This window comes from Cydia pomonella, unplaced genomic scaffold, assembly GCF_033807575.1.
Source record: "Cydia pomonella isolate Wapato2018A unplaced genomic scaffold, ilCydPomo1 PGA_scaffold_183, whole genome shotgun sequence".
In the NCBI taxonomy this organism is placed as follows: domain Eukaryota; kingdom Metazoa; phylum Arthropoda; class Insecta; order Lepidoptera; family Tortricidae; genus Cydia; species Cydia pomonella.
This window is the reverse complement of record NW_026907824.1, coordinates 199,069-220,860: the sequence shown is the minus strand read 5'-3', so window position 1 is coordinate 220,860 and position 21,792 is coordinate 199,069. Positions and strand designations below refer to the sequence as shown.

The 21,792-nt window shown below is 37.3% G+C and overlaps 1 protein-coding gene across 1 annotated transcript; it reads right to left on the bottom strand.

Moving 5' to 3' along the window:
• Positions 1-2,962: 2,962 nt before the first annotated feature.
• LOC133533588 (uncharacterized) lies at positions 2,963-20,964 on the bottom strand. Its single transcript, XM_061872589.1, has 18 exons — positions 20,081-20,964; positions 19,616-19,743; positions 19,422-19,515; positions 18,774-18,930; positions 17,938-18,159; positions 17,619-17,727; positions 17,209-17,393; positions 16,263-16,367; positions 15,487-15,570; positions 11,101-11,804; positions 10,509-10,633; positions 10,048-10,141; positions 8,154-8,310; positions 6,556-6,777; positions 5,550-5,658; positions 5,117-5,301; positions 4,373-4,477; positions 2,963-3,378 (listed from the first exon to the last, which is right to left on the bottom strand). Exons 1-18 carry the CDS (start codon positions 20,788-20,790, stop codon positions 3,280-3,282), a joined length of 3,594 nt encoding a protein of 1,197 aa, XP_061728573.1. The 5' UTR covers positions 20,791-20,964; the 3' UTR covers positions 2,963-3,279.
• Positions 20,965-21,792: the final 828 nt, after the last annotated feature.

Below are 21,792 nucleotides of genomic sequence, written 5' to 3'. Positions count from 1 at the left end.
TGGTGATATTTGAACGCTGTAAAACGATACGTGGTGATATTTGAAAAAAAAGCGGCCAAGTGCGAGTCGGACTCGTCCATGAAGGGTTCCCTACCATTTATGATGTATTAAAAAAAAACTACTTACTAGATCTCATTCAAACCAATTTGCGGTGGAAGTTTGCATGGTAATGTACATCATATATTTTTTTTAGTTTTATCATTCTCTTATTTTAGAAGTTACAGGGGGGAGACACACATTTTACCAGTTTGGAAGTCTCTCGCGCAAACTATTCAGTTTAGAAAAAAAATGATATTTGAAACTTCAATATCATTTTTGAAGACCTATCCATAGATATCCCCCCCCCCCCCCCATGTTTGTTTTGTTTAAATTTTATGACGTTTTTGCCATTTGGCTACGGAACCCTAAAAAGCGCTGGTGGCCTAGCGGTAAGAGCGTGTGACTTGCAATCCGGAGGTCGCGGGTTCAAACCCCGGCTCGTACCAATGAGTTTTTCGGAACTTATGTACGAAATATCATTTAATATTTACCAGTCGCTTTTCGGTGACGGAAAACATCGTGAGGAAACCGGACTAATCCTACCAAGGCCTAGTTTACCTTCTGGGTTGAAAGATCAGATGGCAGTCGCTTTCGTAAAAACTAGTGCCTACGCCAAACCTTGAGATTAGTTGTCCCCAGCTCCCCAAGCGGGCCCCAGGCTCCCATGAGCCGTGGCAAAATGCCGGGACAATGCGAGGAAGATTTGAGCGTTGTAAAATAAAAAAAACAACAACAACAACAAGTGCCGGCAGAAGTGAAAACTTGAATAATAACGTTGTGCATTTTTGATATTTTGGAATGGTTAGGGAATAATTTTGCACGAATTGCTTTAATATAATCAGTATAAAAGTACAATCATTTATGTGGTAAAAAACAATATTCATTTATTGCGCTGTCGTACACAAACATGACAATTTATATTACATTAAAAATTTAACACTTCAGAACTATTACAATTATTTAACTGCACTTGTGTGTAACTTGCACAACGTTAATATTTAAGTTGCGCCAGCGGTCTACTGGCTTCAATGACATTGTAACAGTTTTTCGATCAGGTCACGAATCTGTCGGTCACGTGACCTGTCGCGAGTTTAACATTTTTTCCCCATCACAAATAGTGCACAGCGCCGCTAAAGAAGTTTTCACTTCAAAAATGCTCAAAAACTAGCGTCACCAATTTGTATTCTTGCGTCCACACCTCCATATTATCGGTAATAATCGGTGGTTGAATTTGGCAGCCAAATTGGCATTTGCGTCCGCACGGCCTGGGGCCTGCCGCGACAACCAAAATCATTAAGACTTAATTAGAGTGACAGAGAAAAATGGCTGCAATTAACGAACTTCGATTTTCGCGGTTATAGCCCTGATTAGATCGGACAATTTCATCAGATTGGCGAAAAATTGTCTTGTCTGGACACGGGTTCAAGGGCTAGTAAACTTGGGTGCGATCTTAAATAATACGAATTGCAAAACTAAACTTATCCAAAAATCGGCTAGCTTAAAAAGTCACAAAAATTGCCTCAAAATCGTAAGTCACGCACATGTCACACAAGAAGGCGAAAAGTCACGAAAAATGTGACTTTTGTGACCATCTGGCAACGCTGGTAGCGAGACGATGAATGAAGTGAAGTTGGTCGATATCACTGACGTATGACGTTATCACCCTTGACGGCCGATTAACCAATCACGTGCTGGCTGCAGGCTGGCTGTCATTTCCAAGCTATTCGAGGGATTATTAAAACGGTCGTAATCAAACTTAGACAACACACAAAAATCCATAGAGGTACAATAAGTATAGAGATGAAATAGTAGAGCCGGCAGACGATCGAACGAGATGCTCTTATGGAACTTTCAGTAGGAGTAGCAGAGAAAGCGCTATGATTTTTAGTCCTTGCACAGTCTCGTTTTTTTTTTTAATTTTCCACTGTACATTTTAGTATGGCTTCTGAGGGCCTACCGCGAACCACGTTCGACGTGTTGCCTCCCTATCACAATTTCGCACGAATTTACAAGTGCGACAGAGAGGCATCACGTCGAACGTGGTTCGCGGTAGGCCCTCTGGACCTTATGGTGGGCAACAAATAACCCGACTAAATTACGTAAATAATTTTCGGTATATGTATATTGTCAGGAATGTTAAAACGTGTTTTTAATTTGGCACATTGCGTATGTACAGGGGGCCTACCGCAAAAACCGAAATTCGCAAATTGCGGGGATCTTTCTCTTTTACTCTTCGTAAGACGTAATCAGAGTGACAGAGAAAAATGCCCGCAATTGACGAATTTCGATTTTCCCGGTAGCCGCCCTGACCGTAACTGCACGAGGGGGTAAACACCGGTAAACACCAAAGAGTAAAGTAAGTATATAGAAAGTAAACACCAAAGAGCATATAATCATTCCTTACCTCCACCTTCCATAACGCCAAGCTTTTGTTTAGTTACCTTATTGCTCGGTAGATGTCACTATTTCGTGTAGAAAAAAACCTGAATCGCGCTATTAAGATTTTTCTCGGAACAATGACCCCAGCTATTGTTTAGTTGCTTAATTGCACGCTAGATGTCACTATTCAGTGTGGTAAAAATTCATTCTCATTAGATGCAGTGTCATGAGTTCAAGTCTTTGGGTGAGACGGTACATTTTTCCAGTTTTAAATTTACCTATACTTTTTGAGATATTGAGGTAAAACAGGCACGATAGTTAAATCTACCATCGCAAGTTTCACGCGGCGCGGCATATCTTTTGTTCCTTTGTAATTACCTGGCTTTACGCCCCCTCTTAAGATTTATGATTATAACCCAATTTTTTGTTAGCTTACCTAATTGCTCGCTAGATTTCACTATTCCGTGTAGGAAAAATCTAAAGATTGTTGCTTCGGTATACAAAACTAGTAAATAGTATTAAAGTAGTTCAATTAAAAAATAAATAACACCATAAAATTTTATTTTATTTACGTTTTTATGCTATCCCTGTTTCTCTTAGTTATATTCCACTGTAGGTATATACATATAAATCTCGGTTCATATTATTAACCTCCATACAAATTAAAATTCCAAAATTGCCACTGAAATTAGAAGCTATAGTGCCGGGAATAGAGTTGAATTTTGTTTAGTTTGAAAATTGAACGAAACAAAACAAATGCAACTCTGCTCCAATTGGATATGATTTAAATTTCCTCGAACTGAATAAGGAGAGTACTATAGGCAGGTCCTTGGGTCTTAGGAGGATAATATAAGGTAATAATTATAACACTATTGAAGGTTTGCTGCACTTAGAGAGTAATTCCCCGAAGAAAACAAGAAGTGCTATTACCACTCCTCCGAAGTAAAAAATGTAGATGCCCTGAAAAAAATACATACAATAATAATTTACACGAATAGCTATAGTTAAGACATTTCGGTTATTTTTCTTTAATTCACCACACTCACACAGGCCTCCTCTATTCGCGAGAGGGCTTGGGATTTAAGTAGTCCTCTCCCCACGCTGGTCCAATGCGTATTTGTAATTTCACATAGGTACGCCTTTGAATATCTTCGCTTATGTATGCAGATTTCCTCACAATGATTCACTTCACCGTAACTTCCAAAAAACTAATTGATACGAGCCAGGATTTGAACCCGTGACCTCCGGATTGAAAGTCGGACGTCCACTCAGCCTTCACCGATTCTTCCCAAGTTCATATAATCAGCCAATAGATCGTGTCATTCACAAAGACGCGTGCCTTGACTCGTAATGTCGTGTTATTAGACTCGTAAAGGTCAGATTTGACAAATCTGCTCGTCATCGTGGATGACACGAACTATATCCATCTTTATATTTCACAGTTATCTACTAATAGACCAATAAAATTAGATCCGAATAAAGCGTTTTGAGGAATTAATTCCCAGCATGCTGGAAATCGTTTTAATAACTTCATTTAGGCCTGAATGAGTGTAATCCGAGTTTGCCCAATCCCGAAGGTGTGCATAAATTTTTGGAGCCTTGGGAGTAATTTTCCAGAGGACGTAGCGTTTCAAGCTTCAAGCAAAGAAAACTGAAAAGGATCAAACATTTATGCACACGCACTTAGGACCAAATGGAGGTATTAAAACGATTTCCAGCTAGATGAAATAAAAGCTCCTAAACTTGTTTCTATGAAAAAATAATATAAAAACCAAACGTTTATTCATTTTACCCTTTAGATTCTTACTTAATAAATATTAAACGGGGGGAGGCCGGCCTATTCTTATTTTTTCGTGCATAGATTTAGGAGCAGGTCAAACACGGTAATAAATGAATGGCGCCTCATTAATTTTTATAAATGTAGTTCAAGACTATATTAAAAATAGGTACGCACCAAAAGCTGTTTTATGCTTAGCGGCTCAATTTCTTCCAAATCTTTTCTTGCTCTAGACAACCTTACTTCCAATTGTACTTTGAAATCGAGATATTTTAAAGCCACCTGTAATAAATATAGGTAAGGTTAGATAGTCTCTAGGTGGTACATTCAGCGGCAGTACCAGCTAGCTGTACCATCGCACCAAATAGGGGGTATTACTGCAAAGTTCTGCCGCCAGAGAGCAAGCACATCCACATATTATAATAGTTTTTTGAAAAGTATTTACTATGACATTGATGTTGTTAGAGGCCACCACGAAACGCGAAAATTGACATTTCTTTATCTGCCTCTTTATCGCTCGAATATGCAAGAGTGATAGGGCCTAATTATGTGCTAGTGGCGCCCCCTGCGCAGATTTTTGCGTCGGGTCGCCACTTCTTGCATGCTCTCATCAAATTCTTCCCTGACCACAGTGTATATAGCCTCCTGAGTCCCAGATGCCCATATAAAGGCCTTATTCCTTCTTCTTTCTTCCGTTGTCCCGGCATATTGCCACGGCTCATGGGAGCCTGGGGTCCGCTTGAAAACTAATCCCAAGATTTGGCGTAGGCACTAGTTTTTACGAAAGCGACTGCAATCTGACCTTCCCACCCAGAGGGTAAAACTAGGCCTTGTGGGGATTAGTCCCGTTTCGTCACGATGTTTTCCTTCACCGAAAAACCATATGGGTCACATCTGTGTAAGTATTACTATGATCCAAACCTGCGTCTCCCAAGACAGCATTAGCCCAGACTGGTGAAGGCGACCAACTAACTCGCTGAGTTTCGCAGTATACGGAGAACTCTTCCTCAACATCACAACGCACTGTTCGTAATAGATTTTGTCAAGCATTATTTCGAGGTCCATCGCTGCTTCTTTGGTTATGTATTCGCCAATCGCGAAGTATCCTAGGCCATAAATTAATATTTTTAGTAAATACTCGGCCATACCAAATCTGATTTGATTGTTTTTTTTTTAATGCTGGCAAGGTAACATGATGCGCCATTTTTGTGCGGCGAAACCTCACCTGCTTAAGCCGATGCCTTCATTAAAAAATCACCTTGCCAGTAATAAAAATAATCACCGCAATATTTAGGCGTGAATTAGCATCATACGATCTTAACGGATGTCCGATCTTTAGTCAAACTCAGCTTACCTGCTGGAAGATGTTCAATGCTAAAAGCCATACTTCTTGAGAAGCTCTTCTGCCTTAATATGTCCGCTGGATAAGTTTTAAATTGGCTGAGCAAACTCTTGATCAAAGGCTGTAAGGCAAGGGCAAAATACTTATAACTGGTTTACTAGTAAACTTGTAGCATTAAGTCCGCCTTTTGAACGTTTGTATTATCTTTTGTGCAATAACGATTAAATAAATAAACAGTATGCACCTACCAAAGAGAATTAAGAAGACCAAGAGTGTTCACTCCATACAACGGTTTTGTTACCAAAAATACTATTATTTTCGTAGTCTACATATCTAGCGTCAAGTAGCAGAACTCTCAGTACTGCTACTCGACAATAGATAGATATCGCGTCAAACAAAAAGTCTAATGCTCAACGATTTTCAGCTAATATTATAACCAGAGTAAACTTAGGAGTTGAAAATAGAGTTCCGGTTACTCGATGCTAGATGTCGACTACGAAAATAATACGAGTAAGCGTTTTGATACCAAAACTGATGTATGGAGTGAGCACACTATGTACTTCTTATTTCTCTATGGCAAAAAGTGACTGCTCGATATCGGATATATACATACATAGGTATTCTAAGTCACACATAGATACACATGCTAAGACACACATTTCAACTAGAAATGTCACTGTTAACAGCTTATTAGATCATATCCATGATAAAATTGATAAACAGTTATTAAAATCAGATGAGGAGGAATCAAACCCTTGAGGACAAAAAATATCAGTATTTTACTTGAAAGTTAAGGATAACTTCAATTTCAGATCCAGCTACGGCTAAACGCAAATATTTAATATAAATAAACGGGGCATGCCTTTTATTCGAAGCTGTACTAGAAGCACAATAAAACTATAGTCCCTCTAGTAAGTCTACATATATTAGAACTAGAACCAACTGAAAAATGTTTACGACTGCGATAATAACGCTCTGCAATACACAAAATTATGTCAAGAAACCAACGAAACAATACCTCCTCAGACAGCATAATAGAAAATATCCAAGCATCATGCGTAGCGCCCCACTCCATTTTCCTATCCACCAAGTCCTCCACCGTGTCTATGGAGGCCTCGTATTTGGGGACCGTGAAGCTGGACGCCAGGCCGCCGCTGTAGGCGTTGTCTATGACGAGGCCCGTCACTAGCATCCAGCCGGTGATGCTACGTATGCGCCATGAAGTTGCGTCCTCGCGAGTCTGAGAAGCATTACCTATAAGTACGTACGTCCAGCGGTGACTTTCCCATTTCAAATTAAAATAATTTTCGAACCCGAAGTGCGAGGGAGACGCTTAATTAATTAGTGATACTGGATCGCTAGCGAGTAGAGCAGTGTGCAGCATATGCCATAGGGATCATCACTTATAAGTAGCATCGCAAGGCGTAAGTTTTGCATTAATTTCGGAATATGCGGAAAAGGTTAGAGCCAGAAAATGTCATAAAAAGTTAAATCCGTATTCGGCTTTTATAATAAACAGTTTTGGTTTAATATGTTTTAGTAATCTTTCAGTCAAATTTTGAAACCGGAGATTTGCGTAGTTAAGTAGGTAAGTAACTTTACTCACCTTCAAAATAGCCAAAAAAAGTGGTTTAAAAAATCTTTATGCAAACAACATTATGCGTATGATTACAATGGATGCAATACTCGTAGGCGAGAAAAATCGTTAGCCTTTCATAGATATTTTTTTTAAAAACCGTGTTTTTCTAAAAAAAAAAGCGGGCAAAGTTGGCTAGTTTGACGGTACTTGAATTATTTTACAAGCTTTTATTTCGATGTTGATATCATTGTGTCGAGAAATAAATGACCCAAATGAGTAGAAACTTATTATGACATGCCTTACTCCATCTATCTATAAAATAAACCACCAACCGATGACGATGGTAAATGACTATTTTCCGCTATCAGAATAAGCTATCGCCGCGATCGGGGGCACTGTGTACCTCAGTGCCATATAATTCAGGCACACAAACTTAAAAAACTTTATATGGCATCATTAGCGTTAAACCTAATATTTGCAAATGGATGGTTGGAAAAGTTGTTTGTTTTCAGGTTCAGGGTAACCATAAAACGGTAGGGCGTCAGAAAGTGAATATCCTAGCTGTTTTTTTCTATTAATTGTACACAACAGCATTCAAATGCGTAAGCCACAGCGGTATGAAAAACGGGTCAGCCGCTCTTAATTCATTTGAGCTACTAACTCAATTTCTCCTAGTTTAACCCTTAACACATCTACTGCCGCGACCCCTAAGTTCTCTGTTCGTTCGTGCTTTTCGCTACATAGCGGAAAAAACGCGCTGTCTGCTACCAGAGTAGCGAGAAGGTCGCGCAGGCAGTGTATGCGTCAATCAAATATAGGGACCAAAAAGGGACAGCAATCGTTTATTGAAGAACTACTTTGTGTTAGCAAAAACACATAGTACCTACTTACTCTTTTCAGGAAAACCAGTAGTTGTCTAGAACATAAAAAGCAACTTTATGATACTTACACGCGACTTAAACACCAACTTAAAACTATTAAACTATTTTATAAAAATCTACCTAATAGAAACAGTTCTGCGTACAAAATCAGCTTACTTGAGTGATCATCATCCCAAAAGTGTCTAAGAAAACATTATCGGTAGAGCGCTGGGCTATGGAAAGGGCAAACGAAGCGTAGAAGAAGGTAAACACTAGACACATCCACATCGTCCACGTGAATGGCACCAAGGGTAAATCCCAACTTGTCAAAATTCTAAAAAAAAATATAAACTCATATTCTACTATTTGAGAAGGAAATTTTTGAAAATTGCTACATTCTGTACTTTTTCCCATGGAAACTTGTCTTGATGTTTTCGAATAGATACTTGATAATTTTCTATTTGTGCTTTTTTTTTAGCTGATGTATATGAAGGAGTGTGATCTGATTTCATGGTAACATAGTAGTTATTTATATAATAATAATAATAATAATAAGCCCCCAGGGCAGCTTGTGGCGAGCTGAATGGGAAGTGACGTCCCTTGGGTCCCATACCCCCGAGAGTCGGCCAGGCCCCTCTCTCCGGCTTGCCTTGATTGGCCGGCTGGAGTGAACACTGAGCAGGGGCCGCGGGACTCTCACCTCTGGCTTGCCTTTACCGGCCGTCCAGAGTGGGGTGTCAGAGCTATATGCTCGCAGGGTGGAAGTGAAATTTGCATAAGACGCGAGTTGGCACAGTGGCTGCTTACAGCCACTGGGTAGAAAGCGGCGTACACCTCTCGACACCCTGAGCCGCTCACGCAATGTTGTCCCCTTGTCGCTCTGTGCGAGCGGCCGTTTTCGGGGACCCATATTGTGAGTTGGCAAGTCACCACCTGCCCATTTTGTCGTGTTTTTAAAACATATGATCAGGGCAGGTGCCATAGTAATCTCCATAGTCCCGGTTACCAGTCCACTTGCAACTCAACCCAATAGCCCGGTTTATTTTGGTACCCTTTTTTTTTACAATAGTCCTACACTAACCGGGGCTTGTCCTTGGGTGCACTGCTATAGTGTGAACAGGGATAATCGTCGGTTGGTGTCACGTTACATTTAGAGTAAATTGTCTTATTACAAGGGGCCTCTACGTGTTGGCTTCGGCCCCACGCACGCCCTCCAAATGTCCGGGACCCCATGGTCCCGAGAATTTGTAAAAGACAGACATAATAATAATAATAAATAAATATTATAGGACATTATTACACAAATTGACTAAGTCCCACAGTAAGCTCAATAAGGCTTGTGTTGAGGGTACTTAGACAACGATATATATAATATATAAATATTTATAAATACTTAAATACATAGAAAACACCCATGACTCAGGAACAAATATCCATGCTCATCACACGAATAAATGCCCTTACCAGGATTTGAACCCGGGACCATCGGCTTCATAGGCAGGGTCACTACCCACTAGGCCAGACCGGTCGTCAAAGGCCAGACCGGTCGTCAAATATAAATACTATTAAATAATTTGACAGAAAATTCTTTTATTTCATATTTCTCTATAATAGTTACTTGTTTTATAAGGGAGCGAAGTTGTTGTGTAATAAATCCTCGTGCTAATATTGATACCCGAGCAAGCGTAAGATTCTAATATCGAGCCATGAGCGTAGCTAGTGGTCCGAAAGGTGGAATATTGAGCGTTGCGGCGTTCAAGGCACGAGGGTTCAACAAACATTGCAATCGAGTGAAACACTAAAAATTTCCCCACACTTAAAACTCAATATACCAGCCAACTCAAAAATTCTCCAAACTACTTTGCCACTCTTATGGATAAAATACAACTTTCTGATAAGCTTTTGGAGAATAAAGAGAGTCATTCGTTCATTCGTATATTTATTGCATCCATACACACACACAGGTGTTACTTAATAGTCTATTTCACATGGGCCCTGGTAGGGCACGGCAATTATCTTATATCTACGAGTCTTCACAAGCTAGTATGTTGTAAATGTTAATTTTACTTGCCTTGGTGCCGGTGCGACGCAAGTGATAGCAGTTCTAATAATAGGAGCAGAAAAGTCCAACACTCTGAATTCATCGTACCAGGAATAGAGCGCCGCTGAAAGTTAGAGTAACATAACAGGTTATTAAAAACTATAAAGCGCAAAAAGAACATATTTACAAAAACCAAAATTCTATAATTTATAGGTACTTGCATTTGTAACAAGTAAACAGTGTAAATACTTAAACCCAACTACAGCTGCAACAACAGCTGTTTTTTTTTTATTGTTTAGTAGAAGGTGGTTTAATTTAGGACTGAAATCTTAATCGTTTAACTAAGAAACATAATACAAATTATTCGTTAACAAAATCGCAGGCCAAATCCAAATTAGGAAGGAAGAGTAGAAGCCTTTGTGCAGGATTCCAATACTACATGTTCCTAAAAGTTAATTACTTAACCTATATAAATAATGGAATCGACTTACTTATCCCTATGTCGGCACGATCTTCAACCACATTGCCCAGAACCCCGACGCCCGTATTATTCTCATAAATCTCGCCCCACTCGTGCTCGTCATCTCTTACTATTTCCACGGTACAATTCACCCACCTAAAATGAGTTAGTGTTGGACCACGCTCAGTTTTCATGCCAAGGGCCCATTTCTCGAACGGTACTAGACTAATATTAACAGTCGATGAACTGTGAAGTCGTATGGGTTACCATGGCAACGCACTAATAATGTAAATAAATAAATAATAATAAATATAAATAAATATTATAGGACATTATTACACAAATTGACTAAGTCCCACAGTAAGCTCAATAAGGCTTGTGTTGAGGGTAATTAGACAACGATATATATAATATATAAATACTTAAATACAAAGATTTGATATCTTATTACTCGCAGCCGTATCTCTTTTGTACCAGTTAGTAAGAGCAAGATGCACAGAAGACTACAATGAAAATAAAATCAACAACGACATCAATTTGTATGAAAAAAGGCGTCCTATTTTAGCAAATTTTTGTGATGTGAAAAATTGGGGTAAAACATATGAATGAAACATTAAAAATACCTGCAGAACTCATCGATAATTCTCATTTCCATGCCATCGCGGCCTAGAGAGTTCAAAGATGGATCGAGGTCTAATAAAACATATGGTTTATACGTAAACGCGGCAACTTTAACCGTCTTGCCGTATAAATTCGACATGTTGTGAGGGAACAAATTCACTCCTCTCTCGAAATGTCCTGTACAAGAATCCCAACGATCTAAATACAAAGGTTTTTGTACATCTTCATCGGATCCGACAAATGTATGAGTTATCATGTCATATACCTTACAGTCGCCTGAGCTTTGTAAAGAAGGTACTACCAACAATATATTAGCTACAAAACCAGTTTCTCTTAGCGCCAAAATATTTGTAAGAACACTTCTGTTGTTCATATCATCTTGAACGGGCAAAAATATAAGTTTCTTGACACTTCTCCTTATGTCTCCTAAATGATTAACTTTCTCAAAAGCTATCATGAAGTTTTCAGGTTCATGCATTTGAATAATGTAGTCAGAGCAACCTTTTTCCGACGCATCCAAAATCTGTTCCGCAAGTACTGAATTGTTGGGCTGTATTATCATTAAACTCATATTTATAGGAATGTTAACGGTTAATTTTGTTTCAGTAACAAACGTTAAGCAAAAATATTCCTGTAAATGCTCATTTATTAATATGTTGAGTAATATTTCAACGGGGAATAGTTTACTTGGCATTATCATCTTGATTTAGATTATCTTGTGATGTCGGAGAAAGCAGCCGTGCTTCTTAAAAGCACTAAACTTTTAGACCTTTATAAGCATCAGATTGTGACGTTCATTATTAATGATATACCATTGGATAAGTTCAGGTAAACAACTCAACAACACGTGTTTACTTATGAACTCAAACAGTGAGTAAGTAATGTAATTGCAACGGGTTTAATAAAAACATCAAGGTTCAACAGTCAATATGTTAGCAGTAAAGAAAGTTAAAATAAAGCGTTAAAATAATGTTATCCTAAATTTTTATACCTGTTAGTCAGATTTTGTAAGATCGAAAATTAATTGCTATACTATGGGATTATTGCGTCTATTTTTTTTTTTTTTTACAACGTAAATTACAATAATTCCCGTTGTCTAGTGATAAAAGCCTGGACATAAAACTTAACATATAGACCGACGAATCTTATTCGAGAAATAACTAATAAATCCAATAATTCCATAGTTGCATATACATTTTACTTAAGTAAGGTACAATTGGTAGAGAATGTCTAGTGGCATTAAGTTCGCCTGTTGTACTCTTTTTTATGTGCAACAACGTTTAAAATAAATGTATTAATAATACAATAAGTAAATTAATTCTAAATCTAAAGATCTTATTTTACTAAACATCAGCCCTAGAATAATATTCTACTCTTCTGACAATAACATATTAGTACATTACGATACAAGTGCGAAAAATAGGAAATTCGAAACGAGTGGCAATAAATTGAAACACGACCGAAGGAAATGTTTTAAATCGACACGAGTTGCGAATTGCCTATTCGCACATGTAACGTATAACGTTTTACAGTACATATGGCCCTTTAAATGTTCGACACAGTAACATAATATGCTAATTTTCGCACTAGTGCTATAAAGTAGCACCATATGTACTGTAAAAATTATAAAATATTATATGTATACTTATCAAGAAACGCTTCGTGAGCTACGCCGTAGCTCGTAGCACCCTTATAGCGAAACGTGTACATGCGCCCCCTACAATTCTATGTGTCACGAGTTCCTCATTCACTGCTTAGCTACGCTCGTAGGGCCACTCATAGATTTGTAGAGGCACATCGACAGTGGGAATACAACGACAACCACTATCTTAACTTGACTATCATAATAAATATAATAATTTATGGGAACCCACGTGTAAATTCAGAAATATTTCGCTTGGCCGTTTTATTACTTATTTAAGCTATGTGTATCTTATTGACGAGGTAATAGTATGTTTCATTATATCATTATGTACTCAGAAAATTGAAGCTGTTTAGTAACCATCATTGACAACATCGTTCAGAGTGCGCTTAAAGTAGCCACTATCTTATGATCTTCGCGTACCCACAATTGTTACGAATCTACCGGTCAATTTATACTGGGGAATAGATCTTAGCGGGTTTGTGAATGAAGGGCTTGAAGTCACTTCGTTTACACTGGCCCATCAAATAAATTTTATGAATAACAATTAGTATGTCTTTTTAATATGATTGGGTATCGTTTCAGTCTACTTGATTATTTACAAAATTATCTTGATCAAATAACAATAAAACATAAAATTGCTGATCAAATAACACTAAATTACTCCTATGGATAACTAATACTTATTTACCTAATAAATAAGTGAAGCCCGAGTCGGTTTTATCTACCGATATTTCTCTAAATTATAATTTTTTAGGCTTTCGCACTAATTCGATCCAAAAAGAATTTTTAATCACTTTTTGTGGTTTGATATACTAACTACTACTACTAAATAATCACTACCGATATGCCGTAATAAAATAGATTCAATGCTCACTCGGCAAGACACTGCAATCAAATGAACGGTGTTAGTTGACAGCATCGTCGTAAATGCCATAACTAGGTATAATTGCAGGCAGGTACACGTTTGCGAGAAAGACTATTTTGAACACGTACCAAATTCTTATTAAATATTGCTTATTGCGTAAAATTAATGGTATAGACAATAATCATTAAAATAAAACTTGAATATATTCTTAATTAATAAATAAACTACTATGCTAAATATAATATTTTATCTGAAAATACCATCGCGAGTTGTACCAGGCCCCATGACACTTGCCTCCTCATATATATTCTTATTCTTATATATTGCCATATTCTTTTCACCTCAGCAGCTCGAACAAGCCTACTTTCGTCACTCCAGGGAGTGAGAGAAAGTAGCTTTTTAATTTAGTGAAGGCCATGAATACAGGAATATTTCTAGAAGCTTTCATCATAATGATGATGCCTTCCATTCATGAATGTAAATAAACGTGGTTAACTTTAGTTGATGTTGAATTTTTTTAACCTTTAATATGATCTCACTACTGAGGTGAAAAGTTGTATACTCTCGCTTCGCTCGTGATTCAATTATAGAATCTTTCGCTTACTCGGGACTCAAAATCAACACTCACAAGAAAAACCAACTTTTCTCTCTTGTTGCAAAAATAACTATGGTATGTCGTACATCGAAAACAACATTTCTTAACATTAAAAGTATAGTTCTGGTAGTGAGTGAAGTGACCTACCTACATCCAATTAATTTATGGTACAATGCAGACGTTTCGGTTTGTTCAGGTAACCCTTACTTTACTCTTTAGGGTAACCTCTCGATTGACATATATCAACGCACAGAAAATAATATTATCCAATATTTATTTCAGCGGGTAAAGTTACCAGACATATTAACTGACGTACAGTATACGTGTTACATACTAGCTAGTAGTACAAAGACAAAAATGACCAGCCCTCATCTTAAATAACATCATCTTTTTGTATTTTTGGTAACGTATAATTTTTAAGACTATGACATTTCATTTTCAGAACACCAACTGGTAACGGCCCTCTTGATTTTTCAAAGACTAATGAGAAAGTTGCATTTTATCCACATGTAGAGCAAAGTAATGAGATCCAAATTTTGAGTTGTTTTCTCATGTTGTTGGTAGAATTAACTATTAAATGAAGTTTTAAATGATGTTTTTTATTACGTTCATTTGGATTTGATTTGATTTTTTTTTGTTATTTCATGATGAGTATTTTCCTGGCGTTGGTGTGGTGAAAAATTTTGTATTTCACTCGGGGGCAAAGTTTGTTTAACCCTCGTGCCTTGAAACTCTCGCAACGATGCCACTTCTCGAGTTTTGGAATCCTTCGCTTACTCGGGTATCAATATTAGCACGAGCGGTTAAACAACAACTTTGCCACCTTGTAAAACAAATAACTATCAATTTAACTTATTTGTGATTTAAAATCACGTGTAAGTATACAGTGCTGAACCAAGACACTCCACATGAATTAGATTTTACACATTAAATCATTTAAAAATTAACAAAACAATATCATCAATTCAAGCTTATTCTGATACAAATGTCATATAAATAGAAAAAAAATGCGAATGTCATATGCTTACATAAAGATAAAAGTCAACAATAAATAATTAGTATTTCAAAAAGTAAATACAAGTTAGCGTCATTATAATTCAATCATTATCATTTATGTCATTTAATACCATTCCATGTAGAACAAATGTTCAGAAATAGCAATGAAAATTTTGGATTTATTTTGTCCAAACAGGCAAAGTGCAAACTAATATAAACGTTCATCATATGTAGATACAAATATAAATAAATCACATTCTATATTATGTAATTTATATAACTATTACAGCTTTACCGCGTTTAATGAGCAATTCCGCAATGAAAACTACGATTGATATAGAGAGTCCTCCAAAGTAAAGCAAGTAGATACCCTGAAAGACAAAAAAAAACCTTAACTTGGTGAAAATTATTTTCGTTGCCTTGTTTTTTGTCCCCTAAAAATAAAATAAAAAAGATAATAAAAAATAGAAAAAGGCAAAACCAAAATAACTTCATTTGATATCTTTTTTAAAAAAAGGGAACCGCCTTCAAAAAACCAACCCACTGAAAAGTACAAAATAATTTTTATATACCCACCCCTATCCTTGTCCAGTCTCTATCCCGTCGAAAAGCAATTTTCTGCCAAAAAGTAATTAATACCGAATAACAAGAAAATTAATAACCATCCTGGTAATTACTTAGTTTTTGAAGTCGGTGCCAAACCAAAACTTTAGAGAACAAAATTTTACACAATGAATAACTCTGCGCTTACTTGCATAAAAAAGACAATCATAGTTTACTCATTAATTTCATTAAGTTCTTGCACTCCTACTATAACTACTCGTATTATTTTTTCTATTTGGCAGCAAAGAATGTTTTTGTTGGTTTGGCACCGCTAAGAAATTAAGTAATTATCAGGATGGTTATTCATTTTCTTATTATTAGGTATTAATTACTTTTTAGCAGAAAATTGCTTTTCGACGGGATAGAGACTGGACAAGGATAGGGGTGGGTATATAAAAATGATTTAGTACTTTTCAGTGGGTTGGTTTTTTTAAAGGCAGTTCCTTTTTTTAATACTTACCAATAGCTGTTTTACGTTTAACGGCTCAACTCCATCTATGTCTTTCTTTGTTCTAGACAGTCTTACTTCTAGTTGCACTTTGAAATCCAAATATTTCAAAGCGATCTGTAACATAAATTCAGATAAGACTGTCAAATATTAAATTTTTGATGTACGTTTTTATAGCCGTCTATTATTTTCTATAAACAATGCGATCATCAAGACGATTCTAACGCATCTTCACGTTGTCATAGGCCTTTCCATCTTATCAGACATTCTAATGAGGTACTAATGGTCACCCTCTAGTAGGTACCATAATTAGATCACCTCCATGTGTTTTTTTTTTTAATTTTCTTTGAATTATAATAATTGCTTTGTCATCAGATGCTTGAAAATTTTCTGCTCTATCGGAGAATAACGAGAATAAGTAACATTTGCATGATTTATGCAGTAATTTAGTGATCTGACTTATCTGTGACTAAATTCTAACCTGCGTTTCCCAGCGCAGAAGCAATCCAGACTGTTGAAGACGACCAACCAGCTCGATAAGCTTGACGGTGTACGGAGAACTCATCCTCATCATCACTACGCACTGCTCGCAGTACATGTCCTCTAGCATCAGCTCGAGGTTCATTGTACCTTCCTTCGTTATATACTGACCAAGAAGGGGGCTAAGAACCTCGTGTCCAAATCATAACCTGAGTCCGACCCGTGTTTAACTAAATCCGCACCTGCAGGTCCAAACACAACAGCAACCCAGTCTGTTAAAGACGACCAACCAACTCAGTAAGCTAGGCGGTATACGGTGAACTCTTCCTCATCATCACCACTCACTGCTCGTAGTACATTTATTCAGCATCAGCTCGAGGTTATTCGGTATTGCTTTGGTTATATACTGACCAAGAAGGGGGTAACGAGCCTTGTATCTAAATGAGCACCTGAGTCTAACTTGTGTCTAAATCCTCACCTGCGTCTCCCAACACAGCAACAACCCAGACTGTTGAAGACGACCAACCAACTCGGTAAGCTTGGCGGTATACGGTGAACTCTTCCTCGTCATCACCACGCACTGCTCGTAATACATGTCCTCCACCATCAGCTCGAGGTTCTTGGCTCCTTCCTTGGTTATGTACTCGCCGATCGCGAAGGATCCTAGACAACATAGATAGACAGACGTGATTTGCAAACCCTGCAAATAAGCCATTTTAAAAATATTGCACAGCCATAGCATACAAAGTATTCTATCGGAAGGTCAGACAGCAGTCGCTCTTGTAAAAACTAGTGCCTACGCCAATTCATGGGATTCAGTTTCCGAAGCCGGCACCAGGATAGAAATATGATGATTACTTATTTATCTATTGACAGACATATAGTTACCCGCCGGTAGGCGTTCAATGCTGAACGCCATACTCCGTGTAAAGCTCTTTTTTGTCAATGTTTCTGGTGGATAAACTTTAAATTGACTTATTGCACTCTTGATTAGGGGCTGAAAATAAAATTAGGTATATTTTAATTGTTTTTCATGCAATCACACACAGCTTAACAGTAATTCCAATGAGTACGATCAACATATTTTGAAGGACTTTTCAATTTCATAGAAGTAGTTTGAAATACACAGCCTCGTTGGTCCTTTATATTGCCTAGCAAACAATGCCTTTATATAATTTATTCTGCAAATCACTCAAACAACCCGTACCTCTTCAGAAAGTATCATAGAATATAACCAAGCGTCTACAGGAGCGCCCCACTCCATTTTCCTGTCCACCAGATCCTGTATCGTGTCTACGGAGGCCTCGTACTTGGGGACCGTGAAGCTGGACGCCAGGCCGCCGCTGTATGCATTGTCTATGACTAGGCCTGTCACTAGCATCCAGCCGGAGATGCTACGTATACGCCAGGAACTTGAGTCTCCGGGACTCTAAAAAACGAAAATACGCAAGGTTGTGAATAGGCGAATGATGACGAATGAAAATTAAATAGAAGATGAAATCTATTTATAAATAATAACGAGAGTTTGTTTCAAATTTGACATGCGTTAAAGTTGTCAATTTTTTATTTCAATGTCAGCGATAGAAGTCAGACCAAGACAAGTCTGCAAACATTTTGATAGCACACACAGTGAGGGTCTGCCATCTTGTGGCCTGAATCGGAACCATAAACATGTACATTTACACGTCACGTGTTTTCTTCACATTTAGGCCTCGCGCCAAAAATCTGACGGCTCCTGTGCTGCCTCCTACAGTTCTTGCACGCTCCCTATTTGTAACGTCAAACGTCTATTAAATTATGACGTACTAAACAACACTTGTACTGCGTGTGCTATTAAAATCGTTGCAGACTTGTCTTGACTTTAGCGCCTTATTCGACTGCCACTTGCATGATTTATGTTGTGGCTTTGTGACCGTGAGCATCTTGTATTTTTTTTATCATAATACTCATGATTAACAGAGAGAGCTATCATAGAATCATTACTATAAGTGTTAATAAAAGAAAGTAAGAAATATTTTCCTCTCATAACATTTTTATACTAACCTGACCTATCATATTTCCAAATGTAACGAAGAAAATGTCGTCAGTAGACCGCTGCGCTACAAAAAGGGCAAATGAAGCGAAGAAGAAAGTGGCTATCAAACACATCCACATCAGCCAGGAGAATGGCACCAGTGGTAAGTCCCAACTTGACAAAATCCTGAAAAAATATTGTTAGGCTGTATATTTTTTGCTGACTCAAGTGTCGGTGCACGGCAACTTTCCAAATTCACGCAAGGTCCAGAGTTAAAGTCGTGACAGAACAAAAATAAATGTCAAATCACTTTATCCTACATGAACTCTTATTTAATTCTAATATGATTCGACACTTATACAGCCGTTTTCTGGGTGATTTTGGGGTCGTGGTCGCGAATGACAAAAATGTATTAAGATGGTCATACGGTACTAACAAAAGAACGAATAAAAATCCAGAAAATAATAAATACTCCTGGGCTTTTACGTTTCGTCTACTTCGGGCCCCCAAAGGGGTATATAACATTTTTTTTTGGCGATTTTATGTTTCACATGTGGAAATTTGTTTAGTACCTATGACCATCTTCACTCATTTTTGACATTCAGGATCACGACTCTAAAATCACTCAATTTTTTTATCTAATCTAGTACAGATTTCATTCTAAAGTAGGTACTTACCTAGGTGCGGGTGCAATGCAAGTGACAGCCGTTCTAATAATTGGAGCTGAAAAATCCAATGCCCTGTATTCTTCGTACCAGGAATAGAGCGATGCTGGATTTAAACGAAAATTATTTCAGGTGGGGCACTTATTTTAACTCAAAGATATACAAAAGAGGAAATTTTTTAAGTACTAGTAGGTAATAAAGCTTACTAATTCCAATTTCAGTTCGATCTTCGACCAGATTTCCGACTAGGCCGATGCCTGTGTTGTTTTCATAAATCTCACCCCACTCCTGTCCGTCGTCGGGTCTCACGATTTCCACTGTACAATTAATCCACCTAAAATATTTATATATTTTTAATACTTTTTGTAAAAACCATAAATTCCATTTGGTGTATAGGTATAAAAATGCAATAAACTGCTCCTGAGTCATGGGTGTTTTCTATGTAAGTACATGTTTAAGTATTTGTATATTATCTATATATAGGTATCGTTGTCTGAGTACACACAACACAAGTGTTCTGAGCTTACTGTGGGGATTAGTCAATTTGTGTAAGAATGACCTATATAATATTTATTTATTATTAAATATGAGCTAACGAAAATAATAAAAAAATACCTAGATAAATTAAAATCAAATTATGTTGTGACAAATACTGTAACGTCTTTAAGTACCTGCAAAACTCCTCTATGAAGCGTATATCTATACCATCGCGGCCTAGCGGAGCCAGAGATGGCTCCAGGTCTAATAATACGTATGGTTTATACGTAAATGCTCCTACTTTGACCTTCTTGCCGTATAGATTGGACATGTCATGAGGAAACAAATTTACCTCCTTTTCAAACACTTCGGTGCAACAATCCCAACGATCCAAGTACAAGGGATTTTGTATTTGTTCTTCGGCACCGACAAATGTATGAGTTATCATGTCGTATACTTTACAGTCTGATGATTTTTGTCCAGTAGGTGTTATTAACAAAATATTAGGAACGTAACCAGTTTCCTTCAGCGACAAAAGATCAGTAAGGACACTTGGATTGTAAAATTCGTCTTCTAGCGGTAGAAATATAAGTTTTTTGTCACTTTTCCTTACATCCCCAACATGATTGACCTTGTCAAAAGCTATCATAAAATTTCGAGGTTCATCCATTTGTATAATGTAATCGGTACAAGCTTTTTCCGATGTCTCCAAAATTTGCTGTACCAGTTCTGAATTATTAGGTATTATTCTCATAGAGCTCATGTTTAATGGTAAGTTAATCATTAATTCTGTTTCAGTGACAAACGTTAAGCAAAAAGACGTTTGCAAATAGTTATTAATTATTGTGTTTAGTAATATTTCAATGGGAAAATATATGGTTGACGGTATCAACATCTTGACCATTTATTTCGAATGCACTTCTGATATAGCCGCATTTTATAGATGCATGGGCTTGCCATTATTGTAAAGGCAAATTCCACGACACGAGTTTTATTGCAGCTCAAATAGAAAGCACTTAACGTAAACATTTAGCTAACAATTTAAAAAGCAATAACGTCACTAATAGTTTCAGGTTCAGCAAGCATATTAAAACAAATGTTGTAAAGAGGAAAGGGGACGGCCGCTTCTCCATAGGTAAAGGTACAAACTTAGTCCACATTTCCCTCTATATTATAGAAAAAGTATGTTTACACAATTGGATGTATATTGAGCATTCTCTTCTTCTTTTATGTGTATTGAGCATTCTGATTACTATACGAGTTAGGAGCGTAAAAATAATTTCTAAACAAATGTTTAAATGCTCCGAACTCTATAATAGGCACTAATAAATATATAAAAAAAATCATACGAAGGGGCATAGCTGTTGTTGATATACTTACATTAAATTGGTTCAAAATATTTGGAAAATAGGGATTACGCTTCAATGAAAAGGCGATTTTGGGGCGGGTCGTCCACTTTTGTCTTAATATTAACTCTTTAGGAGCGTGTGATTTGCCAGTGTTACCTTTGTGCTACGAAGATTTTCCTGATACATACGAAACGCGTGAGCAACCCTACCACGGTATGCTACGGCATGGCTACGTCTTAGATTAACCACGTGTTTAATACGTGCCTAAGGCCCACTTGCACCATCCCACTAACCCGGGGTTAAGTGGTTAAACCGTTAACCTAGTGTCAAATTGTACCGGTAACCACGGTAACTCCAGGTTTAACTGGTTAACCTCGGGTTAGTGGAATGGTGCAAGTGGGCCTAAGTAATATTATTGTGTAATTTCTCCTTCTTTGATTTGTTAGTGAATCAAAACTGCAAATGATTCAGTTTATCACCACGGTAACAGTTACTGTTGCATATTCGTAATGAATTCTTTATTAATTTTAGTCGTACACTTCGCTGTCGATTGTATT

What these genes read in the sequence shown, in the direction of transcription:
- LOC133533588 (XM_061872589.1), bottom strand. Translation starts at nt 20,790, where the DNA reads ATGGTCAAGATGTTGATACCGTCAACCATATATTTTCCCATTGAAATA. An exon ending in TGCATTGCACCCGCACCTAG is followed by an intron (nt 18,931 to 19,421) that starts GTAAGTACCTAC and finishes ATATTTTTTCAG; the next exon opens with GATTTTGTCAAGTTGGGACT. An exon ending in TTGGGATGATGATCACTCAA is followed by an intron (nt 6,778 to 8,153) that starts GTAAGCTGATTT and finishes AATGCTTCTCAG; the next exon opens with ACTCGCGAGGACGCAACTTC.